General features: G+C 54.8%; 2 protein-coding genes across 4 annotated transcripts; one reads left to right on the top strand and one right to left on the bottom strand.

Moving 5' to 3' along the window:
- Window positions 1-485: 485 nt before the first annotated feature.
- Window positions 486-7,962, top strand: LOC124966349 (inactive serine/threonine-protein kinase TEX14-like). Its single transcript, XM_047527474.1, has 16 exons — window positions 486-510; window positions 1,152-1,365; window positions 4,003-4,117; window positions 4,446-4,611; window positions 4,689-4,843; window positions 4,926-4,986; window positions 5,060-5,184; window positions 5,296-5,388; window positions 5,835-6,170; window positions 6,248-6,399; window positions 6,479-6,672; window positions 6,757-6,829; window positions 6,914-6,990; window positions 7,078-7,233; window positions 7,700-7,749; window positions 7,838-7,962. Exons 2-16 carry the CDS (start codon window positions 1,233-1,235, stop codon window positions 7,932-7,934), a joined length of 1,983 nt encoding a protein of 660 aa, XP_047383430.1. The 5' UTR covers window positions 486-510; window positions 1,152-1,232; the 3' UTR covers window positions 7,935-7,962.
- Window positions 7,963-8,108: 146 nt separating this feature from the next.
- Arhgap33 (Rho GTPase activating protein 33) lies at window positions 8,109-21,531 on the bottom strand. Of its 3 annotated transcripts, XM_047527423.1 has the most exons (22): window positions 20,638-20,748; window positions 19,361-19,458; window positions 19,172-19,256; window positions 18,708-18,788; window positions 18,464-18,601; window positions 17,980-18,072; window positions 17,283-17,405; window positions 17,118-17,195; window positions 16,966-17,032; window positions 16,825-16,884; window positions 16,582-16,734; window positions 16,387-16,489; window positions 14,846-14,990; window positions 14,684-14,766; window positions 14,492-14,599; window positions 12,696-12,841; window positions 11,896-12,049; window positions 11,666-11,811; window positions 11,514-11,588; window positions 9,837-10,514; window positions 9,355-9,746; window positions 8,109-9,270 (listed from the first exon to the last, which is right to left on the bottom strand). In XM_047527423.1, exons 1-22 carry the CDS (start codon window positions 20,713-20,715, stop codon window positions 8,482-8,484), a joined length of 3,873 nt encoding a protein of 1,290 aa, XP_047383379.1. In that variant the 5' UTR covers window positions 20,716-20,748; the 3' UTR covers window positions 8,109-8,481. The 3 variants fall into 3 exon arrangements, with proteins under 3 accessions (XP_047383379.1, XP_047383378.1, XP_047383377.1); XM_047527422.1 differs by lacking the exon at window positions 20,638-20,748 and adding an exon at window positions 21,433-21,531 and having other exon boundaries at window positions 8,109-9,746; XM_047527421.1 differs by having other exon boundaries at window positions 8,109-9,746.
- Window positions 21,532-22,445: the final 914 nt, after the last annotated feature.

Below are 22,445 nucleotides of genomic sequence, written 5' to 3'. Positions count from 1 at the left end.
GAGGCTGAGGGCCAAATGGGAGGGAGATAGCCAGGGCGAAGTCTAGGGCTCTGACTTGGAAAAGCGGGACAGTGGGGCCAACCCTGAAAAGGAGATCCAGGGAAAAACCGTTTGGGAAGAATTCTGAGGCCACTGTGGGTCCTGGGATGTGCGATGGTCCCAGGGTATGTCCAAGGGGAGATGCCCCATGGCTCCTTTAGGAGTGGGTTGTAGGGGAAAGGCTAAAGAATCCATGGAGGTCGGTGAGGAGCATGGCAAGACAGCCAAGGAATCTATACAGGGTTCAGGAAGGGCCAGCTGCCCCACCAAAAGATCTGCAGTGTAGGTGAGAAGGGGAAAACGTGCAGGGCTCAACTGAAAGCTCTGAGGCAAATATGGCTGTGAGGGACCTCTCTTGAGCAAAAGTAGCAGGAGTCGCTGGTGCGCCTGCGCCTAGGATTCCTAACCAGACGGCGATGGGTGCGCTGGGGTCACGTGGCAGTCACGTGAGCCCCGCTGTAGAGCCCAACGGTAGGTGCCCCGCTGAGGTGCTTCAGGCCCCTCAGCTCTTCCCCAGCCCCTCCCCCAGCCCTCAGGCTCCGCCCCCAGCCCTCAGGCTCCGCCCCTGGCCCCTCCCCTCACTACATCCCCAGCCGGGTCTTCTAAACCCTTCAGCTTGTAGGCACCATCCCCGGCCTAGACGCCGCAGTCCTGCGCCCAGCCGCAGCTTGGCCGGTTGTTCCCTTTCCTCCTTCGGACCTCCCGCCGCACTCAGGCCCCACCCGACCTTCCTCAGGCCCCTCTCCCGGGCCGGTGACCCCTCCGCCTCAGACCCCAAACCACTGACCTCCTCCTCCAGCCAGCAGTGTTCGGCGTCGCCTCCTAAGCCCTCAGACGCCTCTCCCAGACTCCGTCTGTCCCCGCAGCCCTTTGACTACTCTCGCACGCCCTTCCCCGGCCCCTCGGCTTCTCTCCCAGCCTTATGCTGCCCTCATGCTTCAGTTCGCAGGCTCCCTTACACTTGACCTTCTGGTATGGACCGCCCCAGACCCCACTGCATCTCTTTCTGATGCCTCCCTTCCCTGCAAACCCTCCTAAGTCCCTTTCCCATCCAGACTGTCCCCACCTGGGACTCTCAGCCTGTTCTGACTTTATTGCTTTATTGCCCCCAGAGGTGCGGCACTTTACCTCCTTCTGCCCTCATGAGACCCCCTAGCTGACCCCGGCCCAGGAACTAAGTCCGCAGCCCACAGATGCCCTCGCTACCCTCACGCTTCCCAGTGGAGCTGGGCTCCGTGCGGGATCCAGATGCCCAGGTGGGCCGTCTTCATCGCCTGGCTGTGGCCGGGGGCCCAAGCTGGGTTCTGGCCAGGCTCCTGCGGAGAGGTGAGGGCCTGACTACTGGAGGAACTGCGGGGACAGGACCAAGGGGCGAGGAGGGGGTGGGTATCGAAAGTGCAGCTTCAGCTGGCCAAGCAACAGTTATGTACCTGGGCACCTACTGAACTCCAGGCTAGACGTCCGAGATGGAGAATTAAGGGTGAATCTTAACTTCTGAATCATTGGGAATGAAATCTAATAGTGGAGGTATAAGAGGAATGAGGATGAGACACACTGGACGAGATGGCTTTTCAGATGTAGTGAAACTTCAATCCTGCAGTATAAGAGCCAATCTTAGAAAGAGAGAGAGTGGGGAGAGAGAAAGAGAGAGAGAGAGAGAGAGAGAGAGAGAGAGAGAGAGAGAGAGAGAGAGAGAGAGAGAGAGAGAGAAGAGGGGAGGGGGGGGGAGGGGAGAGAGAAATACAGACAGACAGAGACACCCTTAGAAGCTGAATAGCCTGTACAAAGACACTGAAATCAAAATGAGCTGGGCATGTGAGTGCCCAGCGGTGGGACTCTGGTAGAGGAATCAGGTCCAGATAGAAAACAGCTTCAGAATGTGTGTGGATTTTGTTGGATTTTGTTCTGGGTGGGATGGGAAACCGTTGAAATTGTAAGCAGGCAATTAACAAACATCACAATGAGCATTAACAATTTACAATTTTCATTTTCATTGATTTTTGTAGATTGATTCTATATCTGGCCCCTTTCTGAACTTGCTTAGTTGTTGTAATTGTTGATTCTTTAATTTTCGTATATATTTTTTAGATGTTGATAGACATGATTGAACCCAGGGCCTTGTGCATGCAAGGCAAGCACTCTACCAACTGAACCATATCCCCAACCTGATAGACCTTTATTTTATTCATTTGTTTATGTGTGGTGCTGAGAATCGAATTCAGTGCCTCAAACATACTAGGCAAGCACTCTACCACTGAACTACAACCAGTCCCTTAATTTTTATTTTTAAATTTTTGTTATTTGTTGTCTGAAAATGATTAAGGTTCAGTCTCTGCTCTTCTATATTTGAACTCTAAATTTCTTCTCTTGAATATTGGCCAGAACTCCCAAACCATGTTGTTGGCAGATGTATTTTTTCCTTGTTCTTTTTTCCTCCTTTTTATTAGTGCATAAGAGTGATACATAATTATTGGGTTCATTTTGACAAAAATCATACATGTATGGGATTTGATTTACTCCATTTCAATTTCTGGTCCCCTCTTTTCCTTTCCTTCTTTATTCTGTTCTTGATATTAAAGGAATTGAGTCTATGTTTCTGTGTTATCATGCTTCCTATTGGCTTACAATTTTTATCAAGTAAGGGAGTTCTCGTCTTAGTTTTCTGAGGCTTTCTCCCTACAATTATAAACTGATACTAACTTTCATCAAGTACTTTTTATTTACTGAGTTAAATATGTGATGTTTGAAAAAAAAATATGTGATGTTTGTCCTTTAATCGGTGAATGCATTTTATTACATTGATAGATTTTCTTATGTTGAATAATCCTTGCTTTCTAGAAATAAAGCAGTTTTACTTTATTTAGGGTTTTTGCATGTATGATCATAAGTGGAACTGATAATATAATTGTGTATTCTGGTTCTGGAAACTCTCATCTGGTTTGGAATTGAGGTCAGATTGGCCTCAGAAAATGAGCCTTGCCATCCTTTTTTATTTTTATTGTTTTGGAACAACTTGTGTAAGATTATCCAGTCCTTGAATGATTTGTGTTTTTAAAAGATGCCTTTTGTGTTTGCAAGATGAGTGCAGAAAACCAATTAGAAGACTACTGCAAAATACGGACTTGAGTAAAATGTGATGCAGTGAATGTGGTATTCAGAGGTTCTGGAAAGTTCACATTTGGAGTGATTTTGAGGCAGAGAGCAAGCTGGGTTGGACCAAGTGCATGATTGACTGTGTCTGCCAAGGACATGTGGGTGCAAGGACAAGGGCACCATGCATTTGCTCTCCCTGGCACAGGGCCTGGAGAAAGAGGAACTCAGGAATCACGGGGGGCCAGAGGTACAGAGCATGAAGCAGAGGGTACGTAATTGGCAGGTGATGTCTGAGCAGAAGGGTGATGGAGGATGAAGACACTGACGCAGGCATTGGGGTGGCAGTGAAGAAGAGGTTGCTATGTAGATTTAGCCTTTAGGTTCAGTGTTCAAAAATGAGAGATCCCTGGTAGAATCCAGGGTTTGCTTTTGTTGAGGATTTGGAGACTGAGCACATGGAACCTGTATGTACAATACTGAGTTAGAGCTGGGTGAAGGTTGTCTCTCCCAGACAGTGGAATAGTGCACAAGGTTTCACAAAGTTCCCTTCCTTCCAGCCCCATTGTGATTTTGACGCCTCTGGGATGGGGGATGGATGTCTGCATGACAGGCAGATGTCACCCTTGTCCAACTCTGTGAACCTAATGGTGATTTCTGGTGCACCTTTTGAGGAGGATGGAGTCCTCCGCAGCTGGTGTGTGTGTGGAGGGGGTTCTAGGACACAGGGATGGAACCTGGGGTCAAGGGTCACCCTGTCAAGGAGGGACTGTGGAGGCTGAGAATTGGCAAGAATGTTTGCCTAATGGCCTCTAGGACCTCTGCCCCCAGGAATATGTGGCCGGGGCAGTTCTAAGGCTCACTGCCTATCAGTTGTCCAGGTGGACGGTGAAAACTCTGCTGGACAGACGGGGCTCTTCCTCTCAGCATTGTTGGGCCACAGCTCTGCGGTGCGGCTCCTGCTGACCTTTGGTGCCAACCCCAACCAGTGAGTGGACAGGTCAAGATGCCCCCACCCTCCCAGGGTCCTGAGCCTGAGAGCCAGGACTCCTCTTCTGTCCCTTGATGATCCCCTGTCCTGTGGGTTAATCCTTCCCCATCCCCGTGACTACTTCCATTCTGCCGCCTCCGTGTGCACAGTGATCCTCCTCTCAGTGCCCCGAAGACCCCATCGCATCCTCAGGTGACTCCTCCCATTCTGATATCCACTTCCCATGTTCACAGTGACTCCTCCCGTCCCTAGGGCCATCATCCTGCCACTTTCTGTCCCTGTTCCATCCCTTTCCTAATCCATTCCCACCCTCGGTCTGCCCTAGCCGCTGCCGTGATGGCAGCACTCCAGTGCATGCGGGCGCCTTGTCAGGCTGTGGCCTGGTGATGCTGCACCTGCTGCAGGCAGGGGGCGACCTGCGCCTGCGTGACCAGCAGGGTCGCACACCGCGAGACTGGGCTGAGCAGGGGGGTGCCAAACCAAGCTGGGAGGTAAGCAGTGGTGTTGGTGCAGGTGGGGACATCAGGGCCAGCCCTGTACCCAGCCTCACCCACGTGCCCCCATGCAGGTGCTGGAGCTGTTGCAGCTCTGTCGTGCCCATATGTCAGCACTAGTGCATGGTGGTGAGTTGCCACCCACTGCATCCCTGGGCCAGCTGCAGACCAGCTCCAGGAATAGCCTGTGTGGCTCCCTGTCCTCCCTGTGGCTGGTACAGGCAGACAGGTAATGCTCCACACCCTGCAGAGCCCGCCCACGCACCATGCTCGGTTCCTCCAGCCTTACCGCAGCCCACCCTTTACTCCAGAACACCGAGGCCAGAGCATATCAGGAGATCCCCTCAAGTCCCAGCTTTGGGGTTTGGCCAGGTAAATGGTTGATGCTGGGGGTGTGGACCACCCTTGTCTTCTCATGCCTCATGGTCCTGCTCCCCATCCCCAGCTGAGCAGCCTGCAGCCACTGGGGCTGGTCACAGGCATACCCCTGGTGGACCCAAAGGAGCTGCTGCCAGCCCAGGGCGAGCCTGACCGCACCTACGAGAGCACTTCCCATACCCTCATGGTCAAGTGAGAGCCCCCGCCGTGCCCTTGAAGCGCCCTCTGCCTCCTGCCCCCCTCACAAGGAAACCCTGCTCCTGAGTCTCAGACCTGCCCTCTTTCCTACTTGCCATTCTCCAGCCTCCTGTGGAGGAGCCACCCTGTGGCTGTGCGACGGCTGAAGGTCCCTGGAGCCCATCCTGATGTGCTGTTGGCTGACCTTCAGCACTGCAGGTATCCTGTCCCAGCCTCTCCCCTGCCCAGCCTGCTCCTGCATGCCAGTCTCCACCTGCCCTCCCGGCTTCAGCACTTCATAAACCCAAGACCATGGAGTATGGCGATGGCCATGGTTAGTCTTCTCCTCTGGGCGGGAACACAGCATGGAGCCTTCCAGCTGGAGTGATTCCCTTCCACTGGAAAGTGGAGACCCTGTTCTTTGTGGTGTGTCCTGTAGGCCTCGGAGAGGAGGTGGGTGTAGGGAGGGGTATATGGATGGGGCGTACAGGTTCTGCCACTGCTGAGTGTGTGCTGTGTGACCAGGATCTCGGGTTTTCCTCCAGCTGGTGGCTGGTGCAGATGGTCTGCCCCTGGCACAGGGTGGGTGGTCTGTGCTCGGGAACAGAACCTACCCTATGCAGGTTGGGGCCTGCTTGTGAGTGGCCTCCTCTTCTCCTGCCCAGCACCCTGCACCACCCCAATCTGCTGCTGCTGATGGCAATGAGCCCCTCTGTGGATCTGTCAGGGCTGTGCCTCCTCTTTGAGCCCGTGTGGCTGGGCTCCCTGCACATGGTGCTGCACTCACAGAGACCAAGTGAGGAGAGTCCCCAAACTGTGCCAGGCTTGCTGCCCAGCCACCTGCTGCTGCAGGTGTTGGAGGCCCTGCTGTTCCTGCAGGCCCGCTGGTGGGCCCATGGTGGGCTCACCTCCCATGCTGTGCAGCTGGTGCGGCCAGGCCTGGCTAAGGTGAGCAACCTGGAGCATGGGCGCCCACTGCACCAATGCCGGCTGCGATCCAGGTGAGTGCTTTCCCCACCTGCCTGCCCCATGTACCTCCCAGTGGCCACTGGCTCATCAGGCCCCTTGGGCTCCACAGGCTGCAGCAGGGCTACCCTTGGGGGAACCAAGGGCTGCCCCCACCCCCTGAACTGTACCCATGGCTGCCACTTGAGCTGATTCATGGTGAAATGCCTGCCACCACCTCAGACCTGTACAGCTTCTGCATCCTGGCTCAGGAGGTTTTCACTGGTCAGTGAGTGACCACCCTACACCCTGCCCCATGGAGGCATCCCACCTGTTTGGGTTCCCTGATTGTACTTTCTCACAGGAGAGCTGCCCTGGGCTGGGAGAGAGGGGCCTGAGGTGAAGGCTAAACTGGAGGCAGGGGAGAGCCCAGCTCTGGACCCCATGGTGCCAGCCCCCTACCAGGCCCTGGTTCAGGCTGGACTGGGCCTAGGGCCTGCTGACCGCTGGGGCAGCTTGCAGAGTACTCGATACCTGCTGCGGGAGGCCATGGCCCAGGTACAGGAAGGTCAGCAGGGGTTGTGGGTAGTCATGGAATCCCAGGCAGGGCTTATGTCCCCAAAACCCGCCTCCTTTCCACAGGACTCGTCCCCTGAGGTCAGTTCCCCATTTGAGTGGACCACACTGTCCCCTGTACTGCAGGGTTCCCCACCAGGTAGAGGGTGAAGAAGGGTGATGGTGGTGCTGGGCATAGCTGATCTGTGGCTCCCGGGTACAACCAGCTGCTCTGTCTCCCCAGAGAAACTGTTCTATGAGGTAACTTCCAGAGTCAAGACCAGACCCAGGCCTGTGCCCCCAGGCCCCGTCCTATCCCAGGTAGGAGCCAGGGAATGGAGGTGGGGGACCAAGGGAGGTGTGGGGCACCTGGGCAACCCATGCCAGCTCTTCAATTGTTCTCTGCAGGCCCTGGAGACTCCAGAGGCCACAGGCCACAGTAGAGTGCAGAGGAGTGCAGCCTTGGACTCCAGCAGCAGCTTGACTCTAGGCAGCAGCCCCAGCCCCAGCCCCAGCCCCACCGCCAGGGGCAGCCTGCACTGCTGCCTGGAACCTAGCTCCATAGTATGGACGCCCCAGAGCCCATTGCTAACCTGACCCCCCACCCCAGTACCCCCTTGGCTCCCTCTCCTCTGACCAATGGACCTCCCCCCAGGGACTGTGAACTGTCCCCTCACTGAAACTGTGACCCCTGACCAACCTGCTTCCCTCAGGGCCCTGCCCTGCACTCCAGCTTTCAGGAATCAGCCTCCCTGCTGGGGACCCAGAGCTCTGTGGAGCAGTTTGAGAGGAAGTTCTCAGTCAAGATCCAAGCCCTGCAGGGGCTGCTGCAGCACCCACACAGGGTTGCCCCGCTGGACCCCTGGCCCTGTGAGCCCACCCCTGCCTGCTGACCCACAGGGAGGCTTCCCACACCTTGGGAGGCTGCTGGCAGGGAAGACCTTGAACCCATCCCTGCTCCATCCCATTCTTCCAGGCCCACTGGAGCTTCATGACCCCCAGAGGCAGCTCAAGCCCTTTTCTCCTGCAGGCACCTAGCACTGAACTCATCGGAGGAGGGCTCTTCTCCAGCCTGCAGAAGTGAGAAATGGAGCCCTGGCGGGAGGACCCTGGGCTCCTCCCTCATCCCTCAGGTGACCATGGGTCTCCCTGCCCCACTGCTCCCCAGGATGGACCTTCTGGAGGAGATCATGGCAGAGCTGCAGAGCAGATGCCAACTCCAAGAAAAGCCCAGCCTCAGCCCCACTCCTGGCACAGATTGCTAGGGTGCCAATGGCCTCTCCCTGAGGATAATAGCCCCTTGGCCTTCCAGGAGGGACTGACACCCCACCCAGTGCCTGCCCTAAAGGAAAGAAAATGAAAAAGCAACGCATGTCTGTGTTTTCATTTGCCCAGTCTGACCCCAGCATGACACCAGCAGCCACATTTTCTCCATTTTTATTCATTAATTTTGTCAGATGGTTTAGTGGGGCACATGGGGAAAGATGGGCAGGATTTGTCCCCCTATCCCCTGTGCACAGGTCAGGACAGGCAGGGGACTCCTGGAGGGAGAGGGAGAACAGGGTGTCGGCCTAGCCCTCCCTCAGATTTGTGCGAGAGCCCCAGGAAGGAGGATGGTGGGGAGATAGGCATACCCTTCAGCCAGGGTAGAGACACTGATTTCAGATTAGGGACCCATATCAGAAGCAAGTTACAAAGTTAGAAACCTGGGGTAGGGCTCAGGAGCTCAAGTAAATACAAAACAAGGGATTGGGATGGGCTAAGATTCACTGAGGGTGAAGGGAGGGGAATAAGGTCCTTGTCAGCGCTGGCTCAGCAGTAGCTTCGGGTCTGGCCCTCAGAATGGAGAGACCAGCTAGGAGTGGGGTAAGGGGGTGGGGGACCAGCCCCCTCCCCTCTCTGACCCCCATTTCTATACAGAGACCCTCTGTGGTGCTCACCCCCCCTCCCATAGGCTGGTGGGGCTGCCCTGTAGAGCAGGAGAGGCTCTGGAGGGCCCCAGGGGCCAGGTACCCTGTGAGGGGTGCGGGGACCCCAAGGTGCCCGCTGCTTCTGGGGAAGGCGGGGGGCTGGGGGTCCAGGATCTGAACGACTTCGGGGGTGGGCAGGAGGGGAAGAGGAAGAGCAGGAAGAGGCAGGTGAGGGACCCCTGGGCCCTAGGGCTAGGTTGACATAGAGGGGCTCAGGCCGGGTGGGACGTCGGGCAGAATGCTGTGGGGCTGAGTAGCCAAGATGGTCAGGGGGAAAGCACGAGGTGGGTGGGGGGTAGCTGACCAGGAAGTCGGGGGACCTGTGGAGTGGTGGCGATTGGCCAAGCATGCCATATGAGGCATTGAGCCTATCGGGGGGCATGGAGCGAAAGGGACTCCAGGACTGGGTGGGGCCAGAGTAGGGGGACCCCTCACTTGCCCCAATCTCATAGTATAGGTTCTCTCCCCTGTCGAGAGGTGCAGGAGGGCCCAGGGAGTTCCTCCAGACTGGGGCTGGGGAGCTGGGCTGGAAGGATGGGGGGCCCAGGGGATACAGGCCTGGTTTGGGGACCCCAAGGAATGGTGGCAAGCATTCCCGGGGGGCTGAGGAAAAGAAGCCAGGGGTAGGAACCTGTGAGGGGGCAGAACATGAGGACTGGGCTGCCATCTCTGCGGCATCCCTGCACCCGCCACTTGCTCTGAGCTGGGCACTGACCTGTGCTGGGCCTCTGAGTCCCCTCCTCGAGGTCCCCATGGGCCGCTGGTTCCTCACCAGGCTCCCATCACTTTGTTGTCTTGGTAGGTAGGTGGGGGGTCCTGGGACCCAGGCACCTGAGTGGGCCAGGGAGTGAGGGGGTGGCCCACTCCCTGAGATCCCCACAGGCTCCCCACCTACTTCCAGGGACAGTGAGCGGCGGAAAGGGGAATGGGGAACAGGTGGGGTGCCCCCATGTTCCTGTTGGCTCTGTCGCTCGGCCACCTGCTGAGCCCGCTCAGCCAGGGCCAGAGCCATGAGGCGTGCTGGGTTCTTGGGGGGTGGAGGTGGGGCCCCCCCAGGGCGCAGGAGGGACAGGGGTGGGGGCAGCAATGGTGAATCCATACCAGGACCTACACAGAAAGGAATGGTAAGGAAGTCAGCTGTGTCCTGGGACAACCTCAGGGTCTGTGAAAGTATGAAATGGACCAAGTGGAACTCACCATGCTGGCCCTGGGTTCCCCGGGGACTAGGCAGTGCCAGCTTGCTGCTGATTTCCTGTTGACAGGTGTCACTCAGCTGGGCCTCTGCTCCACGCAGCAGCAGGGGAATAAGATGGGGGCGCAGGCTTGGGCCAGGGCTGAGCGCTGGTGTTGGGGTGGCTGAGGCAGCTGTTCCCCCGGCCCCCAGCAGTTCTAGGACAGCAGGTGGCACTGATACAGCCAGGGGCTCTGAGATGTCCAGGGCAGCGGGTGAAGCAGGACTGGTGGGCCCACGGGGTGAGAGAGCCTGGGGGGTCACCCTAGGTGGGAAGGCAGAAGCAGAGGCAGGGGGTGCTGGGCTGGCAGGAGGTGCAGGGTCCCCTGGGGTGGGGCTGCTGCAGCGAAATGTAAGGGGATCAAAGTCAAGCCCCCGGAGTCCCTCCAGGCAGCGTGGTGGGCTGAAGTCCAGTTCATCACCATCATCTAGCCAGGCTGAGGTGCGGTGTGAAGGGGACCCAGAGTGTGGTCCCAGGCCAGCTGCTGAGGACTTGGAAGAGGAGGAGGAGGATGAAGAGGAAGAGGAGGAAGAGGAGGAAGATGAGGAGGACAGGCTCTCGCAGGAGCCAGCAGGTGCTGGGCCCACAGGGAAAGCATCGCTGCTGGAGTGGGGTCGCCGTAGCCTGTGCAGCCTCTGGAGGCCTGGAGGGGGCACAGTTAGAAACCAGGGGTCAGAACTTTATGTACTGAGACGTCAGAGAGAACAGAGCACAGGTCAATAGGAAGGTGGGGAAACGACACCAAGAGGCACTTCCCTAGAGAGGGCTAAAGAGGCTGTGAATTCAGGAAGAATTGTTCAGGCAAGACCATGAAGACCATTCCAGACCCCAAGCAAGAAAGGAGTCATGCTCTCATGATCTGTGAGCATGAGACCAACAGGATCTCACACACAGCTGCTGGGCATCCAGATGGGACTGCTTTGGGAAAGCAATTCACCGTTGTCCTGTAAGTTGAATGTGTGCAGACCCTACAGTACAGCACCTCTACTCCTGGAATGTGGCAGAGCAATCTATGGCAGGGATTCCTCACCATCTGATTTGGGATGGGCTATCCACCCCCAGAACGCTAGAAAGTAATGGGATGAATCTGGGCTACTCTCAGCAACACAGATAGCAGTTTGTAATGGAGTTGTGAGTGAAAAATTCATTCCATAGATAGCATGATACCTCCTCTCTCCTTTCTTAACATTTCCTATAAATAGTATCAGAAGCAACTAGAACTGAGCAATATGTTCTTTACACATATATTGCATGTGATAAAACCTTTGAAGCAAGGACATGATAAGCATTGAATTTAGAGGATGCCTCTGGTGGGTGGGGGAGAGGGAAGGAGCTCCCGGGCAAGGTACTTGGGGCTCTTCTAGCTGTGTCTAGGGACTTGATGTATATTCATAATATTCAAATTTTTTTCAAAAGTAATGAATAAACTAAAGACTGTTTTAAAGGACCCTGTATGAACCAACAAGTACAGTATGTGGTGAACTTTAGGCAACTCATTGTACCTAAGGTTCAGATGTTTAAAATTTAAATCTTCAGGACCCACCCACCCCCAATTTGAAATACAATGTTTGGAGATAAAACCAGGGCCTCAGTTCCCCCTAGTGTGCTGCTTGGGCATATGTAGGGCCCACCCCCTGCTCACCAGCCCCGCTGGCCTGTGATGACAGAGACTCTTCACTCTTGGCAGATCTCAGCGTGACTGTGTCAGGTCGACTGCCTGCGAGGAGAGGTAGGAGAGGTAGGAGGGCCTGCCACAGACCATCCCCTCACTGTGCCAACTGCACGGCTACTGACCTGAAGGCTGCGGTGGGGCTCTGGTGCCCCCTAGCCAGGGCAGGGGCTTTTTTCGGGGGATACTGGGGCCCCGGCCTAGAGCAAAGAATGTCTTCCAGCTGCTACCCCCTGGCTTCCGCTGTTTCTCACCTCTGTCCCTTTTCCTCCTGGTGTTTGGATGAGAAACAAGAGGAATCTGAGTAACTAGTCACCTCCAGGCCTCCTACCCCCTCACCCAGTATCCCACTCACCTTTCCACAGGTGAGGCTGGAGCTTTGGGAGTTGTAGGTTCAGTGAGTGTTCCCAGCCTACCCTGGGTACGAGCCTGGGCTTCCTCCAGTGTCAGCAGGCGAGTGGAAGGGCCACTACCCGCAAGAGACTTGGGCCTGGGGAGGAGGCAGCGGCCTAGGGAGGTCAGAAAGGGGGAAACTATCAGCTTTGAGGTCACTTAAGGCTACAGGCAAAGCCAAGCGCCACAGCCCAAGCCCCGGCCCCGCAGCGTGCCCACCCGGGCTGGCAAGGCAGGGGGCCAGGGTGGATCAGGCAGGAATAGGGGTGGGGCAGCAGGCAGGTGAGGAGGAGAGGTGAGGCGGAACGAGCTGATGAGAAGGCAGCTCCCAGCAGCCAGCAAGGGCAGCGGCTCTGGTCAGTTACCTCGGGCCAGAGGGCCCTCCGATGAGCTGAATCCTGACTGGGCTGGGGTCCCGGGCAGGGCAGGGAGTCTGGGCAGGGCCCGGGCAGGGTCAAATCTGGGGACCTCCCACTTCCTCCCAGGTGGACCCATGGCCCCAAGTGCCCCCAGGAGCTATAAGGGGTGAAGGAAGAACGGCGTCCTGGCCAAGAAGTGGGGATCCTGAGCGTAGGAGCTGAAATGAGAAGGAGGGGGCAGGGGGCGGGGAAAGGGATGGGCCTGGGCGGGTTCCTCAAGGAGTTGGGAAGGAGGTCCAGCTTCAGTGGGGTATGGATAGGGCTGGAGCCCACCTGCCCTCCCACTGCTGCCCTGACATTGAGCGGGCAGTAGCCAGGACATCAGAGGGTAGGATGGGCATACCTGCAGGGTCAAGGCCAGCAGAGGTGAAGGTATCACTGAACAGGACCTCCACATGAGTCAGCAGGAATTCCACCACCACAGACTGCACCCGAACCTCCCGGAAGGCTGCTGCTCCACCCAGTCCCACTGACTCTAGCTCCATGGACCTGAAGGGAAGAGGAGGAGGCCAGGTGCCTTAAGCCTGGGCTAGCAGGTTCTAGGTGGGCAAGGTGGGGTACCAATGGAAGCAGGGACTGTCTGTTCAACACCTCAGACTTTCCTTTCACATGTGGAACTGGGTGCTCAACCTTCCCCCAAACTTCCCCACCTTCCCCATCTTAGTCAATGCAGTTCTAATGACTCAGGCCAAACACGAGGATTGTCCTTGATCCCTCTCTTTTCTTCACACCCACATTCAATCTGTCAGTCAAACCTGTTAGTTCCACCTATAAAATCTATCTGGAATCTAACTCTTCTCCCCTCTACAACCCCCACACTGGCTGCTATGGTTTGGATCACAAATGTCCCCCAAAGGTCCACGTATTAAAGGCTTGGTCTCCAAGGTGGTGCTTATTGGGAGGTGGTGGAACCTTTAAGATGTGGGGCCTAGTGGAAAGTCTTAGGTCATTGGGGGGTGCCTTTAAGGGGGATTTTAGGACCTTGGTCCCCTCATCACTTTCTTTTTTGTGTCCTGGCCATTAGGTACCATGATGTGTTGCTTCATATAGGCCCAAGGAAATGGGGCCAAATGATAGTGAACTGAAACCCCCCAAACTGTGAGCCAAAATAAACCTTTTCTCTTTATAAGTTAATTATCTCAGTATTTCATTATAGTAATGGAAAGCTGACTAACATACTGGCCCAGACTCTGTTCCCTTCCACATGAACATAATAGCAGCCTCCTCCCAGGCCTCCTGTTCCTGTTCCTCTCCCCATAGTCTATTCCTACCTATAGCAAGAGGGAGCCTGAGAACAACTGAGTCAGATCAGGGCCTTCCCTGTTTAGAGCACTGTCCTGGCTGCACCTCACTCCAGCTAAAAGCAAAATCCTCACTATGATCCGTGAGTCACTCTATCTGGTCTGATTATTTCTCTGACCCCATCTTCACCTCCCCTCAGTTCCTCTCACTCATTCAGTTCCAGCCACACTGGCATCCCTGCTGTTCTTCTCATACATCACGGACCATCCCTCCTTCTGTTTGCACTCACTGCTCTTCTGTCTGGCTTGCTCCTTCCCAGAGTCCACATGGGTCCCTCCCATACCCCACACAGGTCTTGACTCCAATACTACCTTTTCAATTAAGTCTTCCCCACCCACCTTATTTAAAATTGTAGACCTCCTTCTTTGTACCCTTGGTCTTTCTTTTCTGCTTAATTTTCCTTGTACTTTTTATGCCCATCATCTGATGCACCACCTATTTCACTTATTTACATGTTTCCCAGAATATGGAACTCCTCCAGGATAAGATTTTGCTTTGTCTTGGTTAGCAGCAAATCTGCCAGGGCTTACCCTGCTTCTGGCCATAAAAACAAAACAAAACAAAACTTATAAGCCTTCTCTGCCATCCTGTCTAAAAACTTCAAGCTACCATGACTTGGTATACCTCCCTTTCCTGCTTCCTATCTTCCTTCTTGGTATCAGACATTACTCTATTTTTCTTATTGATGATTCATTGTTTATTTCCTCCATGAGAATGTGAACCCCTGAAGACAGGATCTTGCTCACTACTGTGTTCCAAGTGCTAAGATCAGGGACTAGTACATGAGAGTTATTAGAAAAATATGAAGAGGATCAGGCTGGTAAGCTGCCAGCTTACCGTAGGAGGTTGGGTGCCCAGACAATGGCCAGGTTGCGGGCATGCATGCTGGTGTTGGCACTGTGTCGCGCCATTCGGGCCAAGTGCCTCAATAGGTACTCCAGAGTCCTGGGAATGGGAGCAGAGGGGGACAGCTGAGTCCCAGCCCCCTTGGAACTCTACCACAGCCCTTCCCTGCTGCTTCTGGTTTACCTGTAGTGTGGTGGGGGTAGCTGCTGGATGACATCATGGACTCGCACCAGGCGCTCCTCTTCCCCAGGCACTGACATGGCCTCCTGAGATTGTGAACAGGCATGATGGGGCTGGGCCAGATGCATCCTAGTACCCTCCAACCTTGCCAGTTCCCTTACTCACACTGAACTTCCCATAGAGCTGGTAGGTGAGCAAGGGGTTTGGCAACTCTCGGAAATAGAGCTTGCAGAGGGAGGAGACGCTGTGGATGTCCTGCAGGAAGGCAGGTCCAGACAGTTCAGGGATCCTCTCACTGTCAAATTCATGCCTGAGATCATTAGATCAGGAAGAGGAAGGTTCAGGTCAGATTGGCTCACCTGGTCACACTCCCCTAACCCTACCCCAAGTTCCCACTGGTGGATATAACTGTTTTCCTTAGGCCCTATGCTGAGCTATCCAGAAGGAGAACTTTACAAAACCCCCCAAAACTCTGTGTGGGCAAGACAAGGGTGCCCCATTTTGCAGAAGAGGACAATGAGGCTCCAGTGTGTGATGCCTCTGCCTATAGCTACTGAAGGCTGGCTCCAGAGTGACTATGCCCTGCCATGAAGCTGTGTCATTCATCTGGCTTGAAGCTGTCACTGGAAAATGCAGATAAGATCCTAGCAACCCCCTCTTCTTAACTCCCGTGGGGGCCCACTGCCAGCAGGTGAAGCTCCTATGTTGGACAACCTCATTGCTAGTCTCACTGCTCCTCCAGCCTCTGAGCTCTCACCTCATGGGCTCTGTCTACCCTTTGCTCTGTGTGTGTGTGTGTGTGTGTGTGTGTGTGTGTGTGTGTGTGTGTTTTCCAGTACTCGGGATTGAACTCAGGGGCACTCTACCACTGAACCCTTAACCCTTTTTTATTTTAAGACAGAATCTCACTAAGTTGCCCAGGCTGGCCTTGAACTTACAAACCTCCTGCCTCAGCCTCCCTAGTTGCCTGGATTATAGTCGTGTACCACCAGTTCCATTCCTTCCTACCTCTAGACTGCTATGCATGCTGTCCCTTCTTGGCTCAGAACCTTTCTATGGTTCCCCCTGACTCAGAATAAAAGCCTAAATCCTAACAGTCACAAAAAGGCAGTGCACACACTGCCAATGATTCTCCATCTCATCACCTGCTGCTTTCCCCATTGCACTGGTTGCTCGCTCCACTGACTGCTTTTCCCAAGAGATCTACATGGCCTGTTCCCTCACCGCCACCACAGTTCTTCCTCATGATGTGCCTCTGCCCAAGCTTCTTGAAACTGCAATCCTCCTTCCTGGTTGATTATGATCCTCCTTACTCCTAATCAATTTTTCTCTAAAGCATCTGTCACCTTCTAGTAAACTATCATTTTCTTGCTCATTTTTCCTTCTGGTATGCGAGCCCCATGAGGGCAGAAGTTTCTGATTATCTCATTCCCATTATGTCCCCAGTGTGGAATAGTGCTCAGTATGTGGCAGGTGTCCAGTGAAGGATGATCCCTCTCTTAGGGTGCTAATTCCACTCTCACCTTTCGGGCTTTAGCTGGGCTTCACCTCCTCAAGGAAGTTCTCCCTGACCCCAGCTTTTACTCACCCCTTCTCTGTGCCCTCCTACATTCCAATAATTATGAACCTGGCACATAGTACAGGGCTGGACTAGAGAGGAGCTCAGTGAAACTTATGGAAGAAAGGGTTTGGTGAAGGACCCTCACCGCAATCTCTGGATGTTGGAGGACACGCCTGAGAGCCGGTAGATTCCATCCACCACTCCGTGGGCCTCAATAAACTCAGAGCAGCAGCGTAGTACTTGGGGTACTGGGGAAAGCAACAGAGTCAGGGCTGGCAGGTCACATCCTAGATAGGAGGGGTGGGGTAGGGTAGGATGGAAAAGTGGACCCAATCCTTACCATCCTGGCCTGAGTTGCTGAGGTGTTCTCCAAGGTCACAGCCAAACACTCTCTGCCGCAGGATTCCCCGTTGCCGCAGCCTCTGCCGAGAAGGGCGGGAGCGCATGAAGGTTCGGAGGAGACCAGCTAGCTTCCCACGAGGTCGAGGTACAGCTGTAGGGGAAAAGTCAGGCCACCTACAGTCAGTACAGTCATAAGCCTGGTGGGGCAGAGGGAAGAGACCTGACCCCTGGTTTCCTTTACCTGAGGTCAGAGAAGAGATACCCTGGGGAGCTGGGATGCCACACAGGGGACCATCAGCATCTGTGGGATGGACAACGGGTGGAAAGGATGGATGGTAGGCAGAGGATGCAGGGGGCCTCCCACTCTGTCCATGGCACTTACCTGCTTTTAGGCCTGGACCCGGCCGCTCTGTGAAGAGTTCCACACACTCACTGGGGAAAAACCCAACCTGAGGAGGGGTCAGAGTCAGTGGCTGGGCCAGTGTACTTGGCATGGCACCCTGGACCCACATGTCCACCATAAGCCAGGCTCACCTGGAAACCTCGCTTGCCCCGCCACCAGCTCCGATCCTCTGTGGGTGGCATGTCAATCACTGAGACAATGTCTCCCACCTGGGAATGGACAGGTGGGAGGAGGGGGGTCAGAAGGGGAAGGGGAAGTGGGGAGTTCAGCTGGAACTTGCTTGCCCACAGCCTCACCTCAAAGGATAGCTCATCTGGTGCCTGAGCTGTGTACCGTTTGACCACATGAGCAGCAGCAACCGCAGGGATATTGAGTGAGGCCTCCTCACTGAGGAGCAGTCGCCGGCCATGATTGTCCAGCTGAGATGGAGGGGAAATGTGGTGAGGAGAGGTCAGATGAAAGGGTTAATAAAAGACAGACAAGTTCCTACATGCCCAGTGAGGTCACTGCTTGTCCCCTACTCAAAAACCTCAGTCACTTACAACTATTGGTCAATCACCTAAATTTCTGTCCCCCTTTAAAATAATGCCCACTTTTCCCCACTCTAGACATGTCCCAGGACTCTTCTGCCCCCAAGGCTGCCTCACCCACTCCAGCACCTTCATCCTCCATAGCAGATACTGTTATGGAATGTTTTTGTTATCTAAGAACCCTCTGGTTTAAAGGTGTTCCTGAAGTTACAGCCCAATCCATTTCTAAATGGTGTACCTTTAAATGCTCAGGTCCCCATAGTCCAACACCTGCTAAAACACACTGACACACACAGACACACACTTCTCCCACAGGCAGGCGCCCACACAGACACTAAAATACCAGTGCTTCCCCCACTCTGGCTCCTTTCTTTTCTGTGCCCACACACACTCCCAGGCTGGTTCTTACACCTCAGACACCTCTTTCTTGCTCCTAATTCCAAGCCCCCCTGCCCAGGCCCACCTCCATCCAGGTGAGCACAGGCCCACAGTTGAGGTTACTGTCCACCAGTCCCGAAAGGGTCTCCAGGTACTGCAGTAGCAGTGGTACCAGCATCTGGGGGCAGGTTGTAAGGGTAGGTTCCTGTGAGCAGATGCTGAGAGAGCCTCTGCCCTCCCACACTGCCCTAGCTCATCTCTGGGCAGTATGAAAATTCAACATGGTATTGAAATATTGTCATATCAATTGGTAAACAACCTGTGCTAAGCTCCAGAGTGCAATTGATATGGCTATGTTAATCCTCCTGTGGAATCTCTGGACCATCCCATCATCCCAAACTAAAGGAAGCTCCAGAACCCTTTTATATTTCTAAGGCTCTGGTTGGGACTCAGCCCATACCAATCTTTAAACATTTATCTACCCCACCCCACCCCCGCCTTGATGATTTCACACATCTCCTAGTGAGGACACACCAATGGCTGAGGCAGGGAGACAACAAATATGTTACCTGGGCAGCCCTGGCACCCTCTGGGGGTGGAGGGAGCTCTGGGAGGCAGGAAAACCTCCGGTCAAATATGCACCTGTGGAGGTGGGCATCCAGTGAACGGAAGTCATCATAACTACGGAGAACTGGCCAAGAACGGCCCTGTGGGAGCAAGAGGGACAGAAGAGAAGAGTAGTCCCATTACATTGAGCTGAGGACTATGGTAGTCAGTTCCTTAGGCTACTTGAAAAGCAAGGGTGGCCCTTACCTGACAGGTCACCTGCACCCCAAACACCAGCTCATTCTCTCCAGAGAGGCTGGGGCCTTCACGCTCTGGAGACAGGAGGAGCTGCAGAGGTAAACAAAGGCCCACATAAAGGCCTCACTTTTGTCCCAGTCCTGACCTTTCTAAGCTGGCACTATCTAGGGACGGGTCTGTATCTCCCTCCTGAACCTTCCCAAGGATAGGACCTAGTGATCTTTTGGTCAGAGTATAGGGCTGTGGCACAGAATGGATACTTAAGAAAAAAATCACTGGATGAATAAGTCCAATAACCATTGGATGAACAAATGAGCAGCTCTCCCCATCTGCCCCTAGCCCCTGTGACTCCTGCTACTGACTGCTCAGACAGGAGGAACAGCTATATAGGGACAGACTTCAGTGATATAGTTGACACTGGTTCGTGTTTGGGTAGGATCTCACCTTTCTACCTGGATGCAAAAACCCCATACCTGAATGTGGCCAAAGTCAACGTTCTCGTAGTGGAAATGGGCACAGTCAGCCAGCCGGGGGAAAGGACCTCGAGGAGCTGAGAGCCTGGGAGAAGGTGATACATCACCAGTGGCTCTTTCCTTTAGGCTCCCACCCTCTTCAAATTTCCCTTCCTCCTAAGCTAAGCCTTTCCCTCCCTCACCCCTCACCTCTTCCCAGGCTTCCCCTTCACACTGGGCCCCCCAGCTGGGGGTAGGGGCTGCACTGAGCCTTCCCCTGGGCCATCCAAGCTGTCAGTGCTTCGGGCCTGTAGAGCAGAGAGAAGAATCAGAGGCTCCCAGAGACGGGAGCAAAGAGACAACAGGAGCATTGTTATCTGCCAGCCTGGACCTAGAGGCCTGGGTTGCTCCTTGCTTGGCATGTTTTCCTGAGCCTGGGGGAAGATGGTAAGTCAGCAGGAGGTAAGGACTGGGCTGAGGATAGGCTTCTTCATGTGTGGGCTAGAGTGGAGGACTGGAGAAACAGGGGCCAAGGCACGAGTCAACAGGAGAGAGAGAGTGTGTTGGTCTCAGCTCTCCCTGTTTAAGACCCGTCAGTAGCCTCTGCAGGGTACAGTCATCTCCTGCCACTCTCTGGACAATCACAGCTCATTTTGTCAGTCTTTTGCTTCCAGCCTCTCCCCTACTGCCAGATTCTTCAAAAGTGCCAGGATAATTTTCACAAAACACAAATCTGGCCCTATCTCTCCACAGATCCTGGACCTTCAATGGCTTTCTGCTGTCTTCAAGATGAAGTTGGAAGTCTCTAGTCTGATATTCAAACTTCCCTAAACTGGTTTCTCTCCAGTTCCATCTCTCCCCATTGTCCCTACTCTCAGAGCTCTTGAACTTCTGAGAGTTCAGCAAAAACACCACTTTCTCATTTCTTTTTATGCTTTTGCGCATGCTATTTCCTCAGCCTGGAACCCTTGTCTCCACCCTGTGACTAGGTCCTCTCCTCCTCATCCCTCAGGCTTTAACTCACATGTGTACTCCCCCGAAAGCCCTTCTTGGTCTTTTAGGCTATGCCAGGCATCTCTTCTGGGCTCTCTCCATCCTCTGAGGTCCTCTAATCCCAAACTCCATAACTCTTCCTGAGTTCATCCCATCATAGCCCTGAGCACTCTGAGATGCCACTGTCTGGTGACAAGCCCATATCCCCCACTGGACTTTGATCTCCCCAGAAACAGGGCCCCAGGCTGAGACACCCCAGCATGCCCAGCACAGAGGTGGGCACAGAGTTGCTACTCTTCACAGGGAGGATTATACTGAATTCCTCTCTGGGTCCCCAATGCCCAATGCCAGAACAATTGCACAGCATGGGCTAGGTACAATCTGATGAATAAATTAGCCAGCTACCAGATGGGAATTTAGGGATTCCCCAGATTGGGCTCCAGCTTCTCCCTCCTCCATGTCCCTGCAACCCGGAGTTCATCCCTGGGTCTCACCCTCAGGGTCTGTCCCCTGCCAGCCCATGAAGCTCCCCAAGGCAGGATGGGATCTGACTCTCTCTGTGCCTGGAGCATGTCTGTTGAGTGAGGGAATGAGGTACGAATGGATGAATGGATGAATGGTGGGAGAGGGAGCCAGTGGAGGAGGGGAGATGAGCACAAGAAGATGGAGAGGACCCAAGGATCAAGGGGAGGGTACGGTTCTGGCTTGTTGGGTGGAGTAAGGAGGGGAACGCCTGGAAAGGCTGAGGTAAGGGTTCAGACAGATGGGGGGCGGGGGACTGAGAGGGGCTGGGATGGGGTGAAAATGAGGGAGGAGGAGAAGAAAAGGGTCAGGCTGAGGATGGAGCCGGTGGGGGTGGGGTTCAGGAATGAGAAAGGGGCTGTCGGGCGGAGGAGGGGGCTACACCAGGGAGGGGTGAGGGTGTGGATGAGGATGCCGAGGAAGGCGCTGGAATGGAGGCTGGTTTCCAGGGAGCCACAGCAGACCCCTGCGGGGGCCACTCGCGTGGTGCGGGTCCTTCCCTGGACCAGTCCCTTCTCGCAAGCCTGGGTCCTCAGCCACTGTCACCCCCATTCAGGGCGCGGAAAGGAACGCGCGGAGGGGGCGGGGTCGAGGTAAGGGCTCGGACCCAGGACCTGGCCTGGGGACTAGAGGGATCGCGACGAAGGGTGAGGGGCGGCGCAGGCCGAGGGTTCGGGCGGGGCCAGGGGCGGGGCGCGCAGGGAGGGGCCGCGCACGGACAGACTGACACGCGGACCGACAGACTGACGGCCGCGTGGGCCCCTCACCACCATAGTCGCGTAGCCTCCGTCAGGCCCCGGCCGCGCTCGACCTCTCGTTCATAGTCCTCGTAGCAGCCGCCGCCGCCATGGCGACACAAAGGGGAGGGCGCGAGCCGCGCGCGGGCGGCTGCAGACCCCGCCCCTAACGGCCGCCGGTGGCTCCAGAGCGCGCCCCACGGGGGCGGGGGATAACGGGGACGCGGCGCCGCTTCTCATTGGCCCCACCCTTGGCCTTTCGGCGACGCCACGCCCATCTGGAGCTTTTTCATTGGCTTTGCCTTGGGTACCACCCCCGGCTCTCTCTTCAGTTCCACCCCCAAAGTTTGACAGCACCACGCCCATTACTGCTTTTTATTGGCTGTCATCCTCCTCCTGAGACACACCCCCAGGTTCTTTATGCTTGGCTTTCGACATTTCTAACACTATTAGACTGTCCTCTTAGTTTACTCTCAGTGACCACTACTCTGACATTTTAATTGGATTCTCCCACGGCCTCAGGGTTTTGCTCCAGTCCTCGAGCAGCTTTTCAAAGCCTCTCCCACCTTGTCAGTCTAGATCCTATCTCCACCCACAGAATCAGAAGGGCGCTCCTCCCACTTTCGTTTTTATTGCCTAGCACACCCTGCGTGGGATATAATCTTAGGTCCTCTACGACTTGCCTTCGCCGTACCCACTGGATATTTTCATCGTCTCTTCTTCTACCTCCATCCTCGACTCCTTTGTCCTGGGTAAAGGTTTAGCCCGAAATGCCAGAACGTGGTCTTGCTTCCCATAAAACCACTCTCAATCATTCCTACAACAGATTGAGCCCTGCCCAGAAGACACTTTGTAACAATGCTCTTTCCAAGAGGACGCTGTCGTTGGCCATACCCTCAAAAGTCTTCATCTCAGAAAGCATACATTGATTCATTCATTCACTCATTCCATCAAAAACTAACCAGTTTCATGGATACATCAATCATCAAAACCGGGGAAAATATTATCTACCCGCATTGAAGTTCAAAGCTAAGGGAAAAGAC

Source organism: Sciurus carolinensis, chromosome 16, assembly GCF_902686445.1.
Source record: "Sciurus carolinensis chromosome 16, mSciCar1.2, whole genome shotgun sequence".
Taxonomy (NCBI): Eukaryota; Metazoa; Chordata; class Mammalia; order Rodentia; family Sciuridae; genus Sciurus; species Sciurus carolinensis.
Note: the sequence above shows the minus strand (reverse complement) of the source record. Positions and strands in the feature narration are given on the sequence as shown.

Coding starts and splice junctions, on each gene's coding strand:
- LOC124966349 (XM_047527474.1), top strand. CDS start 1,233: ATGCCCTCGCTACCCTCACGCTTCCCAGTGGAGCTGGGCTCCGTGCGG. Junction 7,234..7,699: donor GCCTGGAACCTAGCTCCATA/GTATGGACGCCC, acceptor TTTCTCCTGCAG/GCACCTAGCACTGAACTCAT. Junction 7,750..7,837: donor CTCTTCTCCAGCCTGCAGAA/GTGAGAAATGGA, acceptor ACTGCTCCCCAG/GATGGACCTTCTGGAGGAGA.
- Arhgap33 (XM_047527421.1), bottom strand. CDS start 20,715: ATGCTCCAGGCACAGAGAGAGTCAGATCCCATCCTGCCTTGGGGAGCT. Junction 14,991..16,386: donor TCCAACATCCAGAGATTGCG/GTGAGGGTCCTT, acceptor TAATGATCTCAG/GCATGAATTTGACAGTGAGA. Junction 12,842..14,491: donor TGGGCACCCAACCTCCTACG/GTAAGCTGGCAG, acceptor TCTTCCCTTCAG/GTCCATGGAGCTAGAGTCAG.